General features: G+C 39.4%; 1 protein-coding gene across 1 annotated transcript in view; it reads right to left on the bottom strand.

The window, feature by feature from the left end:
* Positions 1-13,942, bottom strand: part of Ckap5 (cytoskeleton associated protein 5) — a gene marked incomplete in the record, with an annotated part of 87,638 nt that extends 73,696 nt beyond the window's left edge. Inside the window, 2 exon segments of the mRNA XM_013514063.1 lie at positions 1,414-1,507; positions 13,827-13,942. Of these exon segments, the coding sequence (XP_013369517.1) occupies positions 1,414-1,470 (57 nt within the window).
* Between the last annotated feature and the right edge of the window lie 3,128 nt (positions 13,943-17,070).

The following is a 17,070-nucleotide window of genomic DNA, read 5'->3' as shown; positions in this document are numbered from 1 at the left end:
TTTTTTGGTTTTTCTCCGGTACCAGGAACTGAACTCACGACCTTGCGCTTGCCAGGCAGGCGCTTTGCCGCTGAGCTAAATCCCCAGCCCCCAATTTGTTTGTTTCTTTCAGTGAGAAAAGAAAAAGTTCTAAAAGTTCTCCCTCAAACTTAATGTACTACATACCAACAATTTCTATGCTAATACAGTACAAATAAACTAGCTGTTAATCTGGCCTTATCCGAAAGTAACTTTTTTTTTTTTGAGACAGGGTCATGCTACATATTCACAGCGATCCTCCTGCCCCAGCCTCCTGGAATTACAGGCGTGTGCCACCACGCCCAACTAACATATTATTATACAGGATAAAGGGGAGTGGCTCTGTAGAGAACATAGGCACCAAAGCTCCAATTTTTTTTCCCTTTGAGATGGTGTCTCACTATGTATTTCAGGCTGGCCTTGAATCCACTATGTAGCCCAGGCTGGCCTCAAATTCTAGGTGACCTTTCTGCCTCAGCTTCCTGAGTGCTGGGACTACAGGTAGGTGCTACCCTACCCAGCTACAAATTTCTATTCTTCAAAATAAACTTTTTTTTTTCAAAACAAACTTTAAAAGTATTGTCAAGAACATGAAATAGATAACCTAAGAGCTTTAAGTAGAATAAATTTACTAACTGATTGATGTTTGTCTTAAAATGATTAAAAATTGCCAGGCTTGGCGGTGCACACCTGTAACCGCAGCACTCAGGAGGCTGAGGCAGGAGGATCACAGTGAGCTCAAGGCCAGCCTATACTACACAACAAGATCCTATCTCAAAAAAAAAAAAAGTGATTAAAAATGAAAGCAACACTGGGGATACAGCTCAGCCGCACAGCATCTGCCTACCAAGCATGAAGTTGTGAGTTCAATTCCTGGTACCGATTAAAAAAAAAAAAAAGCAACCAGATATGTAATTGGAGAAAAAAGATAATTTGAGAAAAAGATACCCAGTAAATAACATGACATCATAAATTGTCTTGTTAGCTTAAAAATAAAATAAAATGACTGTTAGTTTCAAAAGGTAGATATTGGAATACAGATATGAGAACCTAAAAAATGCTGGACTTCTAAGGCCAAATAAGACTTCTGTACAATAAAAAAATATTACCATGTACCTAGCTAACTATATTGTACTGTCTACAGTTGAAAATAAAATGACCCAGCTAGTAACTTTCTAAAGATACGATTTGCTTTCCATTTCACTAATGTATCTTATTTGAGTTCTTCTCATATTCAGTTTTTTGTTTTGGTTTTGGTTTTGGTCTTACTATATAGCCCAGACTGACCTTAAACTTGTGATTTTTCTGCCTCAGCTTCTGAGTTTCTAAGGTAATAGTATGAGTGCTAAGAAAATACGCCGAGAGGCACTGAAACTGACAATGCAAGAGTCTTACCTTGTGTTCACACTTCTGATCAACCGGCAATTTTGACCATTCACTGTCATCGCCCATTGTGCTTCCAGTTTCTCCTTGGAATTAAAAGTAGTCCCTGGTCAGATAAAATTAGGGACTTAGTAACTCTAGCAATCAAGCAGTCTTTTAAGACAAAATGACTTTCTCAAATTTTAACTTATCACGCATGTACCACCAACAGTATAAAGTTCATTCTTTGGTCAGATGCCCAGTTAATGCCATTAACGGAACATTTTCTAAAAAAGAAAAAAAAAATCAATCTAAGTCTAAACCAATAGACAGACATGTGTTTTTAAGAAATGATGCTTATATATTTCCTTAATGAAAATTTCTTAGATGTATATACAAAGCTGAACTAAAACTGAAGAACTGAAGCCAGGTGTGGTTATGCAGGCCTATAATTCCAGCACAATAGGGCCGAGGCAGGAGGATTACAAATTTAAGCCCCACCTGGGCATCTTAATAACTTAGTGAGATCCCACATCAAAATAAAAAAGGGCTGGGGATGTGGCTCAATATGAAAGTCCTGGGTTCAATCCCTGGTACTGTATACAAACTAATGAAGAGCTGAGCTACTACTTGGCTTTTTAAAGGGTGTGGAGACCAAAAACTATGCAATCCCCAAATCTAATACTTTGGCATACTTCTATTTGGTTCAGAGAAAGTTCAAAAACAGTAACAGCTCTGAAAAGCTGACCTCCATCTATAGAGGAAACCTACATTAGTACAGTCAAGGCTAGCAGAGGTCTTTTTTTCTGAGGTCCCACTATCAGACCAAGAAGACTAGAGACAGATACCTGGAGCAGACAGTTTATGATGGGTACTACCAACGCTTCTGAAGGCAGTTTACCTAAGAGAGTCTATCTGCATACTTTTTTCTCCTCTTCTCTCTTCTCTTCTCTTTTCTTTCTTCAATAATGGGGAATGAACCAAGGGTCTTTGCACTGAGCGACATCCTCAGCCCTTTTTAAAATTTACTTTTTGTACCAGGGCCTTGCTAAATCTCTAAATTACTCAGGCTGGGCTCAAACTTGCAATCCTTCTGCCTCAGCCTCCCAAAGTGCTGGGATTACAGATGAGCCCACCATGCCAAGCTTTTATTTGCTGTGCATTCTCTCCTTCCAGTGTACATGCACGTAGGTAAAAAGGAGCTTTTGTTAATCTGTCAGTTTACACTGTAGACTCAATTATCAAACCTCCAAATGGTCGCGAGAAAGTTTTCTCTCCACTGTAAGATGACAAGAAAAGGGTTTTATGGAAAGTCATACTTTCAATTGTTCACCTAACATTCTTTATAGAAAATAATCAGTATGGAAAAATCGCAATGCTAACTAGTCCTCTACCCAATTCTGGTAAATTCGATTCTAGTCCATGTTTATATGAATTCAAAAAAATGAAGTCCTTGAATGAACTATTCCTGTTGTTTTGAGACAGGGTCTCACTGTGTAGTTCAGGGTGGCCTTGAATTCACCATGTAGCCCAGACTGGCCTTGAACCTGCAACAATTTTCCTGCCTCTGCCTCCCAAGAGCTGGGATTACAAACTGAGATTATAGGTTTATGCTACCACACCCAGCCCTTTGGTGAGACTTACAGTCAATGTTCTTCTAACGATTTCATGGTATTCATTTAGATAACACTCTTTTTAAATTTTTATTTTATTTTTTGTCTTTTTGAGACAGGGTCTCACTATGCACTTCAGGCTGGCCTTGAACTCATTTCGTAGCCCAGGCTGGTCTCAAACTTGCAACGATCCTCCTGCCTCAGCCTCCCAGTGCTGGAATTACAGGTGTGCACCACCACGCCTGGCTTCTAACACACTTTTTTTAGAAGACATTTTTCACCCTTTTTAAAAGTACATAATGTATGGTAGCAAGGTATGTTAACTGCAGTATATTTAGTAACTACAGAAAATACCTAAGGTAGAAAAGTATTAAAACATAATTTGACCACCAACAAAGTAACTGCAATGAATACAGTGTATGAATTATATGAAAAGACAGGGCTAATGCTATTGTAACTTTTTCCTTATCACAAACATTTCTCTTTTAATTGAGAATGTGACTTAACATCTACATGGCACTCCATTTTATGAACATACCATAATTACCAATGTTACTGTTGGACATCTAAATTGCTTCCAATTTTTCAGTATCAAAAATAATGTACAAAAGGTCCTGCTTATCTCTCAATTCCCAATCCTGGCCTAACATAAAATACATTTTCAATATATATTTATTTAATCCTTGACAGTCTCTTATGAATCAGGCACTGTGTAAAGTCCTTTTTAAACACATTAAAGCACCTTGTACTAATATCAACTACGTGAAAAAGAGAAAAAAGATACTCTTCCAACCCACTTTACACATAGGTTCACAAAGATTAAGTAACTTGCCAAAACAGCAAAACTGATAAGCAGTGAGATTCCACTCAAAGTCTGTGCTTCTTCCTTTATTCCCTCCCATCAAGAGGAAGAAAATGTCCCAGGAAAAGTATAAAAAGAAAGACTGAACTATAAAAGCTTATTAGAGTAAGCGGAACTTCAATTAAGACTCTTCGCCAAAATCCCTAATCACCCCCCCTCCAACAACAATGTATTTTAGAATAGAATCACACCTTAGTAGAGAATCTGCAGAAACTCAAATTCAGCAATGGCAGGACATAAACTAGTACAATAGTTTGGACAATAGTACTATATGGCATTATGAAAGTTGAAGATGCACATATCCTGTCATCCAGCAATTCCATTCCTAGATTTACACCCTGCAGTGGACACCAACTGCATGAGAAAATCTACATAAGGATGCTCATAACAATATTATTTGTAACAGTCAAAAATTGGAGTCACCACAAGTTCATCAAAGGTCAATGAGTAAATAGTGCTATATTCATAGAGTATAATATTAAAAATAATGAAAATGAATCAACTATGCAATATAATTTTCAAACTCTACAGTGAGGGATCAGTCCCACCCTTCCAATCAAATGTAATTAGCATGTTTATTAAATACAAAATTATTAGATCTCTGTATTTTTAAAGTTCCCCAGCTCTGCTGAAGTGGTGACATAGCTGGTAATCCTTGTACTTGGGAGGCTGAGGCAGGACTGCTACAAGTTCAAGGCCAGTCTAGGTTATACAATGATTTCAAGGCCAGCCTGAACTACATAATGAGATACACACACACACACACACACACACACACACACACACGTAATGTAAAATGGTTTAGCTGCTACAGAAAACAATTTATTGGCTCCTCAAAAAGCTTAAATATAGAATTATGATTTGATCGCACAATGCTAAAACTACAGTAGGTGTATGTTCAAAAGAACTGAAAACAGGTGTTTAAGTAAGTACTTATACATGCATGTTCACAGTGGCATTACTGAGCCGGGTGTGGTGGCGCACGCTTATAATCCCAGGACTCGGGAGGCTGAGGCAGGAGGATCGTTATGAGTTTGAGGCCAGCTTGAGCTACAAACTGGCTCAAGGCCAGCCTGAACTGCATAGTAAGATTCTGTCTCAAAAAGACAAAACAGGGGGCTGGGTATTTAGCTCAGTGGCACAGTGCCTGCCTGGCAAGCGCGAGGTCGTGAGCTCAATTCCTGGTACGGGAAAAAAAAACAAAAACAACAACAACAACAAGACAAAACAAAACACAAACCACAGTAGCACTATTCACAGCAGCCAAAAAACAGCCCAAATGTCTACCAATGGACAGTGATATGTACACAGAATTATTACTCTTCCATAAAAGGGAATAACATACTGAAACATAATACAACATGAGTGAACCTCAAAAACATTATACTAAGTGAAAGAAACCAGTTGGGCATGCGGGCACACACTTTTCTGACAAAGGAAGATCACAAGTTCAAAGCCAGCCTAGGAATTTCAATTTTAACTGTAATAATTCTCAAACTGGACATCTATAATTCCAGCATTCTTAAATGCTGAGGCAGGAGTGTTGCATGTTCAAGGCAAGCCTAGGCAACTTCACAACTTAGTAAGATTCTGTCTCTCATCTCTGGCCATTACAGAAATGGAAAGTAAAACAATGCTAAGATTCTGTCTTACTCCAGAAAGAATGGCAATCATTAAGAAATTAAACTAACAAATTCTAGGGAGGCTCTGGTGAAAAAGGAACCCTCCTTCACTCTTGGTAGGAGTGAAAACTAGTGTATCAGTATGGGGATTTCTCAAAAAACTGAGATTTGAAATTCCTTAAGACTCAGTGATCCCCCTCCTAGGTGTCTTCCCCCAAAAGTTTAAGTCATCATACTGCAGCTATACATGCATACTAATGTTCATAGCAGCACAACTCATAATACCTAAATCATGGAAAACAGCCTGTATACCCATCAACCTAGATGACTGGATAAAGAAAATGTGGCATCTATATATAATGGAATACTACCCTGCTATAAAGAATGACAGGGCTGGGGATATAGCTCAGTGGCACAGTGCCTGCCTGGCAAGCACAAGGTCCTGAGTTCAATTAAAAAAACAAAACAAAACACACACACACACACACACACACACACACACACACACACACAAATAAAATGACAAACATCTGTAGGAAAATGGATGCACCTTAAAAATATAATGTTGGGTGAAATAAACCACACACACAAGTTTAGATACTGTATGGTAGCTCTCATTTCAGTGAGGCAGAGTACAAAAAAAATAAAAGAGGGATAGAAGGGGACAAGGAGATGGATCTTTCACAATAAGGAAGTGGTATGAAGGAAAAAGCGCAAGGCGTGAGGAGGAAGGAAAGAGGAAATAAGATATGCCATGTACAGGAACCTAATAACCTCAGCTTATATAAACATTACATATCATAACATGAGCTAAGATTAGTAATAATATCAATAAGAATGAAAAATGGGATAGGAGAATTGGATGTGGAGGGAGAGGGGAAAAAGGTAGGGCAAGGAAATTTTTTAAAAAAGCCACCTGTGATACATAGATGTAACCACTCTCCAAGATGATTGTAAACTGCAAGAACTGCAAACATGTACTAATAAAATAAACATTTAAAAAAAAAACCAGAAAAAAGAGTGGGATTATAGCTCAGCAGTAAGATCCTGGGTTTAATCCTCAATACTACCTACCTACCTACATACACACATACATATATACATAAAATAAAAGGTCTCCGTGGTTGGACTTTCTGGCCATAATCTTCCTTTCTGGTCTTATACGCCTATCACACAGCCATTCACATTCAATGTGCTAGACATGATCAGTATTTTCCTATGTCCCTGACTTTGTCTTCTTTCCTCAATCTAAAATACTTCCACCCTGTATTTTGAAAAATCCCACCTGTTATTACTGATTTCAAGTGCCTTCTTTTCTGTGAGGTTTTCACTGACTATCCCTCTGGCAGTTTATCTCACCTTTAAACTCCCATAACCCATATTTGTTCCCTGCTTTTAGCATTTTCCACACACATTACATTTGGTATTATGATTATTTGTTTTATTTATTCTACTGTAAACTCCTTGAGGACACTGTTGTTTACCCATACAGAGAGTGAGTGAACGAATATTTTGCATAAAGTTGTGTGGAGTAATTCCTTATTAGATAGTATACAGCCAACTCATGTACATGGAATCCTATTATCTCCTCAGGACTTTGTTGTCACTGTAGTGCTGGGGATAGAACCTAGGGCTCCTGCATAGTAAGCAAGTATTCTGTCACTGAGCTGTAACTTTAGGCCTTAGACCACACTTTGAATAGCACTGATCTACAGTAATCTACATGGATGGATTTCACAAGCAAGTTACTGAAGATTGCACAGTTAATTTTGTTACTTTAGGGGTATGCAGTGTGATTAAGACATAAGGCTAGACACATCTCAGGAAAGTGCTTCTGTGGGAGGACAGGGTGGGAAAGAAACAGACAAGTACAGAACTAATGTTGATGGTGTTCCAGTTTTTAGATTGGATGATTAGGGTGATGTGTCAGTTTTGCTGTAGTGTTGCAGAACTCACACATATATTACATGTGTTTTTGTATAAAGAATACTAAAACCAATTTTTAAATAATTATGAAGGAAAAATCATGAAGTCTTTTTTTTTCCCATAGTAATATCAATTCTGAAAGAAAACACAGTGACCAAGAGTGCTCAGTGTCACATGTATGTGCAAACACTGCATCCATTATTTTGGTGGCAGGGTAAGTTTTAGTGTGAGGCAGGCCTTCTTTCCTTTGCATAAAAAGAGGAAAATCATAAACAACAAATTTCAAAACCCAGACTATAAAGTACCTGGTCTTACTTTTTCTCACTGCTGAGACAAAATACTTGACACCCAAAGTTAACGTGGGAAAAGTTTATTTAGCTTACAGTTTGTAGAAGTTTCTGTAGGTAACTGGCTGACTCCAAAGCAGGGTGGATAGCAGGGAGGCATCAGAGAGGAGAAAGTTCATAGCAGGCAGAACACAGCAAAAGCAAGCATGCAAGAGTGGACCACAGCTTTTTTTTATCACTTATATCTTATTCAGGCTACTTAGGGTGGATAGCACTCACACCCTTATTCCTACTACCCTTGATCCTAGCATTGCACCATGAATCAATCCCAGTGTCAAGTACTTTAGATACAGCCACCTCTGAAAAAGCCCCACCTAGGACCACATGAGGCTTTGCGGCGGGGGACATCTAGACACAAGCCGTAACAGCAGCATATGCTATTTCAGAATATATATATAAAATGGCATCTAAATATTACATGAGGCAATTAGTTTGTACAGCCATTTTCTTCATGTGTCTAGAGGAAGAACAGGCAGTAGGAAAAAAAAAATAATGCAGTGAACTCAAAACATGACAGTTCAACATACTCATATTCACTTGGTTGGAAATTGTTTTTTTCTTTTTTTTGGAAATTGTTTTCAAAGCTCTTATTTTCTCATTGAAAAGCAGTTTAATAGGTAAACTTTTTTTTTTTTTTTTTTTTTTTTTTTTTTTTGGTTTTTCTCCGGTACCAGGAACCGAACTCACGACCTTGCGCTTGCCAGACAGGCGCTTTTGCCGCTGAGCTAAATCCCCAGCCCCTAGGTAAACTTTTGTAGCTCAGGCTTTTGCCACTTTAGAGGTTTTCAACTTGAGCTGCACATTAGAATCACCTCGGGAACTTTTAAAAAATGAATTTGAGGCAAAATTCACGTGAGAAAATGACCCTCTTGTGGGGAGGGGTACTGGGAGGCTAACTCAGGGCCTCAGGCTTGCCAGGCAGGTGCTGCGCAGCTGAGCTACATCCCCGGCCCAACCATGTTTAAATGAACAGTTTCAGGAGCATTTCGGACATTCACAGTGTTGTACAACCACCACCCCTATTAGTTCCAAAACATTTCCATAACTCCAAAGTACTCCCTCACCCAGTAAGCATATTCTCTCCATCCTCCCCCTTCTCACCCCTTGGCAACCACCAGTCTACATCCTTTTTCTGTGGATTTCCCTATTCTGGATACTCCAAATAAATGGAGTCAAATAACATAAGACATTCTATATTTGGCTTCTTTTCAGTTTAGTTTTTCCAGTACTGAGAATTCATCCCAAAGGGCCTTCACACTAAGCCACACTCCCAGCCCTTTTTACTTAATTATTTTGGTTTTTACACAGGATCTTGCTAAATTTCCAGGCTGGCCTTGAACTTGTGATCTTCCTTTGTCAGGCTTGTGAGTAGCTGGGGTTAAATGCAAAGAGGTCAATGGAAAGAGTCTATCTACTTTAGGGGCTGGGGATTTAGCTCAGTGGCACAGCGCCTGCCTGGCAAGCGCAAAGTCGTGAGTTTGATTCCCGGTACTGGGAAGAAAAAGAAAAAAGGAGTCTATCTACTTTACAAAGATAAATTTATGCAGTGAGTCTTGATATAAAATTACTGCAGAACTTCAGAACTAAGATGAAAAGGAGCCAGAAACTAAGAGGTCTTGATAGCAGAAATGGAAAGGGTAGGCAGGAGAGGCTGAAGGGCATTATATCAATGCAGAAGAATCAACAAGCCTGCTGGGAAAAATGAATTTAGACTCATGTCTCTCACCTGTACTAAAACCCAATCACAATGGATCAAAGATCTAGATCTTAAAACAGAAACAATGAATCTGCTGGAAGATAAAATAGATAAAACTCTTGAAGACATAGGCAACTGCAAGGACTTTCTGAGCAGAGCCCCACTTGCCCTAGAAATAACACCAAGATTCAACAACTAAGAGTGTATCAAATTTAAAAGCAAAAGAAAACGACCAACAAAGTAAAGAAACAATCTACAGAATAGAAAAAAGGTTTGCCAGCTAATTCTCAGATAGAGGACTAATATCTAGAATACATACAAAGAACTAAAAAAAACCAATCAGACCACTCAAATTAAAAAAAAAAAAAATCAAAAAGTGGGGAATTGAAATAAACACATCTCAAAAGAAGTACAAATAGTCAATAAGTACATAAAAAATTTTTCAGCATCTTTGACCACTAGAGAAATACAAAGCAAAACAACAGATTTCATCTTAATCCAGAAAGAATGCTACCATCAAGAGCTTAAAAAAAAAAAATGCTGGCGAAGTTGTGGGGAAAAAGGAACCGTTTGGAAATCATTATGGAGATTACTAAAAAAAAAAAAATCTAAACATAGCCAGGCATGGTGGTGCATGCCTGTTGTCCCACCACTCAGGAAGCTGAGGCAAGACAATTGCTGGAGGTTTGAGGACAGCTTAAATACATAGCAAGACTGCCCCCACCCCCCCCAAAAATCCCTAAAAATAGAAATTCCATTTGACTCAGCTATACCTCTCTTGGGCATCTTCTTGAAAGAGTTAAAGACAACATATTACTATGATCCAAACAGGGGGCTGGGGATTTAGCTCAGCAGCAAAAGCGCCTGCCTGGCAAGCACAAGGTCGTGAGTTCGACTCCTAGTACTGGAAGAAAAACGAAAAACAAATAAATAAATAAATAAATAAATAAATAATCCAAACATACCCATGTTTAACACAACGCATAATAGCTATATATCAGAAGTAGCCTATACACTCCTCAGTGGATGAACAAATAAAAGAAAACGTGGTATATATACACAATGGAGTACTACTCTGCTGTAAAGAATGTGAGTCACTTGTAGGAAAATGGGAGCATTTTGAGACTAGAATGGTAAATAAAAATCACAGCTATATATCACATGGCTTCTCTTATATGGAAAACTCAAATATAAATAATTCAAAGAACAAAATAAAAGATAGGTGATAAGAAACAGGAAGGTAAAGCCAGGTATGGTGGTGCACTCCTGTAATCCCAGCACTCGGGAGGCTAAGGCAGGAGGATCACACCATGAGTTCAAAAAAAGGAAAAGGAAAACAGAAACAGGGAGGTAGACTTTGTGGAGATGGGCAGAGGATATGAGGAAGGGGTTAGAAGGGAGGGGAAGGGAAAGTAAAAATGATTAAGGTATGATATATATGTACCATTTCTCCAAGTGAATGCAATTATGATGTACTGTAAACATCCACCAATAAAAAAAGAAACTGTAAAAAGAGAAACAACAAGCTTTTGCAACTAACATGAGAATAGGGGAAAAGTCAGAACAACGATGGCAAGGGGAAAAACACATCAGAAGGAAGTCTTGAGTTATTTGTCTTGAGAGGAATATAATTAGTTTTATACTTCAAAAATAGGATCTTCAAGTGGTTGAAAATATGACACCAGAGTTATAGAGAGGGATCTGTATTTGATAAACACGGGAAAACGAAGTTTTCATTAAATAGCAGGCTGTGATGTCTTGAGAACAAATAACATTGCTAACAAAAGAAGCATTAGTAAAATTAATCTAAACTATACTTAACCCTTGCTATGGTTCATGCAATCCAGTCCCTACTAAAGTGAGTGTTCTGAATTTTAAGTTGTTCAGAGCACTCAAGAGGCAAAGATGTTAGTTAATTCTGTTTTACAGAAGCATCACCATCATCACAGATACTGCTATTCTTAATGTCTTCAAAGAGCTCAAATACCATATAGTCCACACTGTTGCTGAAAAAGACTTACATGTAATTGGTTATTTTTAGACCAGAGGCTAAAAAATGTTTCCAAGAGCCGGGCGTGGTGGCACATGCCTGTAATCCCAGCACTTGGGAGGCTGAGGCAGGAGGATCGTTGCGAGTTCAAGACCAGCCCGGGCTACAAGGTGAGCTCAAGGCCAGCCTGAGCTGCACAGTGAGACCCTGTCTCAAAAAGACAAAAAAAAAAAAAAATGTTTCCAAGGTTATAGAAAATAGGCAGAATTTAAAATTTCAAATTTTCTAATTTTTCAGTTTATTATTCAAATAACAAAATTCCTATTAAATATATACAATGTCCTATCATAAAATACAGTCTCCATCAAGCTAGCATTTTCCCATTTTTCAACCAAAAGTGAGGCACTAAAATGATCATGTCATAAGTAATGTTAGGGCTGGACCTAGAACTTGACTCCTACTATACAGTCAATCCATTCCCTCTTGCCTAACTGTCCACGGGTTCAAGTGTGACACTGTTTTATTGTAAATTTTTGTGTTTTGACAATTTATAAAAATAATTATAGAGCTATTAAACAGACTGTTTTTGCACAACTATTAGTTGTGTTTTTGTACAACTATTTTATGGCAAATTCTCAAGCTCCTGACCTACAAAAGCACTTCCTTATCACAATATAAGAGATCTGAATTTGATTACCATTCCTGGACTCTCACTTCTGGCCTAGGAGATGCACTGCCAAGCACGAAATGAATCCAAGGGAACTCTGAGGAAAATTTCTGCCCACTCAAAAAGCAATCCCTGGCCAGGTGTAGTGGTACATGCCTGTAATCCCAGCACCCAGGAGGCTGAGGCAGGAGGATCATTGTGAGTTTGAGGCCAGCCTGGGCTAAGATCCTGTCTCAAAAAAAAAAAAAAAAAAAGCAATCCCAGCTGAGTGTAGTGTCACACACCTGCGATCCCAGCACTCGGGGGTCAGGGGGTTGGGGCAGGAGTATCACTATGTATTTGAGGCCAACTTGGTCTACACAGTGAGTTGAAGACTAGCCTGAATGGACCAGAGATACAGCTCAGTGGCACAGCATTAGCCTGGCAAGCGCAAGGTCCTAAGTTCAATTCCCAGTACAAAAAAAAAAAAAAAAAAAAAAAAAAAAGAAAAGACTGAACTACACAACGAAACCCTATCTCAAGAAAACAAAACAAAACCCCAAAAATCCCTAAGCCAGCCATTGTATTGGACCTACAGTTCCAGTTATGTGGGAGTCTAAGGCTGGAAGATCACGTCAGCTCAGGAGTTTGGGGCTTGCCGAGCAAAATACCGATACCCATCTCAAACACACACACACACAAAATCCTTAGAATAACCAGTAAGAAGTGATGATAGGCTCATTCAAAAAAGACAGTAATTATAAAACAAAACAATGTATGTATACACTCAGAAATCTTCAATCAAACTGTGTCTAGGAAGGACAACTGGACTAAAGAAGAGTAACAATTATGTAACTATCATAAAAAAAAACCAAAATTTTTACTTTTTGGCCAAGGCCAGACAAAATCTCCGAATAGCAGGTAGTAAAAATGCCAAGACTTTCCCTTTAACAAATTTTACTGCCTCACGGTATCTCCTAATATCAAGGACAAGTGCTAGAGTCTTGCTGGTGTTTCCACATTATCAGGGGGCCAGAAATCTAAGCTGCTTCTATAGCAGGTTATCTCAACAAAGTTTGGTGTGTTTGCTTTTCTCATACTGGGATAGTGGCCTCCCACAAATTCTCTCAGAGACAGACACTGGTGAAGAGCTGTGTCTTTCACATAGTGCTATTCTATCGGCAGGAAACAAGGCTAACTGAACTCTAATAGATGATTACAGTCAATGTTTCCAAACGGGGACCGGATACAAACAAAGGCATCTGGGGAGATGGAAAACTAAAACTGGCTGGGAATTAGGTCAACTTTGAGAGTTACTGCTCAACCGTACCAAGGTGGCTGAAAACCTAATGCTTACTCATCCCAAAGCTACCCCTGTCTCCAAATCCCAGGATAAGGACCCAAGGCCCAGAGCTCTAAGACTCAGCTCCACCCTTCAGTTCAACTGGATTACAGTCTGGTTAAAGCAATCTTCTCACCCCAAGTAAGAACCAGGCTGGGGCAAAGCCAGCTCGCGGGCACCGTTCCCCCACTGCATATCCCAACAAAAACCCTAGGGCCGCTGTCACCACCCTGAAGTAGAGCGGATGCCCAGGCTTTAGCTCACTACAGCCGGCATTGTTTACGCTCTTTCGCCACCTTGGCCTCTGATAGGCCAGGAAAGTCCCCATACTGTCCGCCAGGACTTCCGGCATAGGCTCCGCGGCACGGGATGCTCGTCCCTGGCCCGTAGGCTGACACTTACGCTCCCCAGGCAGGGAGAGGTCGGGGCCCTACGGTCGGAGCCCTAAGGTCGGAGCAGGGTCTGCAGGACACCCGGCGGGTAGGAGGGCAGCGGAGGCATTGGTGCGGCAGTAGCGACTGGGAAACGCCTCCTCCGGGGGTGGGGCTGAGAGCACCCTTGTCAGAGTGCCCGCCCCACCCTCACGCCCTTCGTACACTCTGAACCTTAAAGGGGCCCACGCATGCCTTTGCTCAAAGGTCTGCAGGGCTTAGGGCGCTGCCTTATGGGGCTGCCACAGGCTTGCCAAGGCAAGAGACAGATGAAGGCCCAACTAGAAAGACTACTGCGTGGTAACACAAGTAATGTGCCAGAGACAAAGAGATGTGACCAGCCCCCAATATCACAATCCTAATCCTTACTCCAAAGGTGAAAAAAATTAGTGCATGTAGCAGCCAAACCATCAGGGTAAATATATGAGCCGATTAAAGCTGCGTTTTCAATTAACACCTTGAGCATTTCTTCCAATGGCAACTCAAAGGCCCAAAAAAGAATTCCAGTAGCCTGCTGTGAATTCATACTACCCTCTCACTGACTCCCTTCTATGCAATAGGAGGAAACCTAGGCAATATCAGATAGGTAGGAAGACAACAGGAGATAAAACAGAAGAACCTTCCCTTCTTGTGAGTAAAATGAGACCTTTTGGAATCTGGCCAAGAATTCACTACAAGTCTATGATGAGTAAAGAAATATTACACATGCCTGTAATCCCAGTACTCTGGGACACTGAGGCAGGATTTATTGCAAATTAGAGCCCTGCCCTGGCAATTGAGTGACTTAGCAAGACTCTGTCTCAAAATAAAATATTAAAAAAGGGCTGAGGATGTAGCTTTGTGCAAAGGCCCTGGGATCAGTCCCCAGTTACCACCACCACCAACAACAACAAAAAAACAAAACAAAACATGGAAATACAACTGTGAGGCACAGCCACCCAATTTCGTATAAAGAATTGAGAAAACTATTGGTGAAACTTCATTAATTTCTCACAAATTGTCTTGATCTTTGAGATTTCAATGTTTTATCAATGAGTTTCATTTTACTTTTCACAGAAGTTTCTACATTTTGTCTATCACATCAAGAACAAAGAGATTTATCTACCTTTTTCTTTTTTGAGACAGGGTTTCAATATGTAGTTCAGGATGGCCTTGAACTCAGTATGTAGCCTAAGCTGGCCTCTAATGAACTAACAGTGATACTCTTGCCTCAGCCTCCCTAGTGCTGGGATTCCAGACAAGAGATTTATCTACTTTTAAAGACTGTATTCATTCCTCCATCTAATTTAGATGAATAAACACATCTCAATAAAGCCTTAGGCCATCATCAAACTAGGACTTTGATAACAATACTTCCTATGTCAGGGCTATTAGGACAATTAAAGTTTACTATTATATTTGTAAAGTGTCTAGATCAATGCTTACAGTCAAGTGCTATATACACACATATACAGTGTTCAACAAACACTGCCTACCTTATCTCCTGCATCCACTTTAAACCTAAAACAAAAATAGCCCCCCTCATGCTAGCTGATTCTACTTCCAGTGTTCCTAGCTATCAGAGAGGCATTAACTAAGGATTACAGAGAGAGATGAGATATTCCCTGAGCTAAGAGCTTTCATTTTTTGTTTTAACTATGGCCTTTTATTTACACATGGATAGGTTTTCTTTTTTAAGAGCTTTTATTTCAAGTCAGGTTTACTGAGATATGACTGTAAAATTCACACGTTTTAGTAGGCAGTTCCGAGTTCTGACACATAGTACCACATTCCCCATCACAACGAAGAATGTCTTAGCTGGGCATGGTGCAGCATACCGGCAATGAGGCAGGAGCATTCCAAGTTCAAGGCTAGCCTGGGCAATTTAGCAAGATCTTTTTTGGTTTTTGTTTTTGTTTTTTTTTAACGGTACTGGGAATCAAATTCACGACCTCCTGCTTGCCAGGCAGGAGCTGTGCCACTGAGCTTTATAAATCTCCAGTCCCTAATTTAGCAAGATCTTGTCTCAAATATTTTGTTTTGTTTTTTGGATTTTTAGTTTGTTTTGAGACAGGGTCTGGCTATGCAGTTCAGGCTGGCCTTAAACTCTGGGTGATCCTCCCGCTTAAACCTCCCAAGTGGTAGGATTATAGGCATATACCACCCAGTAAGTTTACTGAGATATGACTGTAAAATTCACACGTTTTAGTAGTCAGTTCCGAGTTCTGACACATAGTACCATATTCACCATCACAACAAAGAATGTCTTAGCTGGGCATGGTGCAGCATACCTGCAATGAGGCAGGAGCATTCCAAGTTCAAGGCTAGCCTGGGCAATTTAGCAAGATCTTTTTCTGTTTTTGTTTTTACGGTACTGGGAATCAAATCATTTTTTACGGTACTTCGTCTCAAAATTTTAAAACTTAAATTAAATTAAAAAGGAGCACCTTTTTTTTTAATTTTAAAAATAAAAGGAGGAGAATATTAACAGACAGACAACATTTTACAAAATAGCAAAGGAACAGTACAGACAGTATGGAGTTACAAACAGAGTGGTAGGGAATTAACAATGCTTGTTGTATTACATATTGATATCTTCAAAGTGGTTTCTCATGAAAACAGATATAGACATACAAAGCTGACCAACCAAGGACTCACTGACAGTTTCTTTCAGCAAAGAAATACAAGACAGTAGAACAGCCATGTTAACTATCCTGCACATACATACATACATACAAACTTTCTCCTTCTTTCAAAACGGAGCATCTTTATCAGCCTAAAATATTTCATTGTGCCCTTTGCAGTCAACTCTTCTTCTTGCTTCTAGGCAACCACTGACCAGTTGCATATTCCCCTACAGTTTTACCTTTTCCAGTGTTATAGAAACAGCATCATATAAGTAGCTAGTCTTTTGAATCTGGCTTCTTTCACTTAGTATAATACAACCGAGCTCCAGGGCTGTAGGTGGGGCTCATAGTAGAGCATCTGACTAGCATGTGAGGCCTTAGGTTCTATCCCAAGCACAATACCCCAAAATCAAAACCAAAAAACTGAGATCATCTATGCACGTGCATCTAACAGTTGGTTCTGTTTTTATTGCTAAGTATGTAGTATTATTCCACTTTATGATGATGTAAATACATGTTGTTCATTAATATATGGATTATTCCCATTTTTTAGCAATTATGAAAAAATTGCTATCATCCTTCTCTTGCAGATCCCACCCACCCAGTGGT

Source organism: Chinchilla lanigera, unplaced genomic scaffold, assembly GCF_000276665.1.
Source record: "Chinchilla lanigera isolate Chin_1 unplaced genomic scaffold, ChiLan1.0 scaffold00021, whole genome shotgun sequence".
Classification (NCBI taxonomy): Eukaryota; Metazoa; Chordata; class Mammalia; order Rodentia; family Chinchillidae; genus Chinchilla; species Chinchilla lanigera.
The sequence above is the reverse complement of the archived record's forward strand: the minus strand, read 5'-3'. Positions and strand labels throughout refer to the sequence as shown.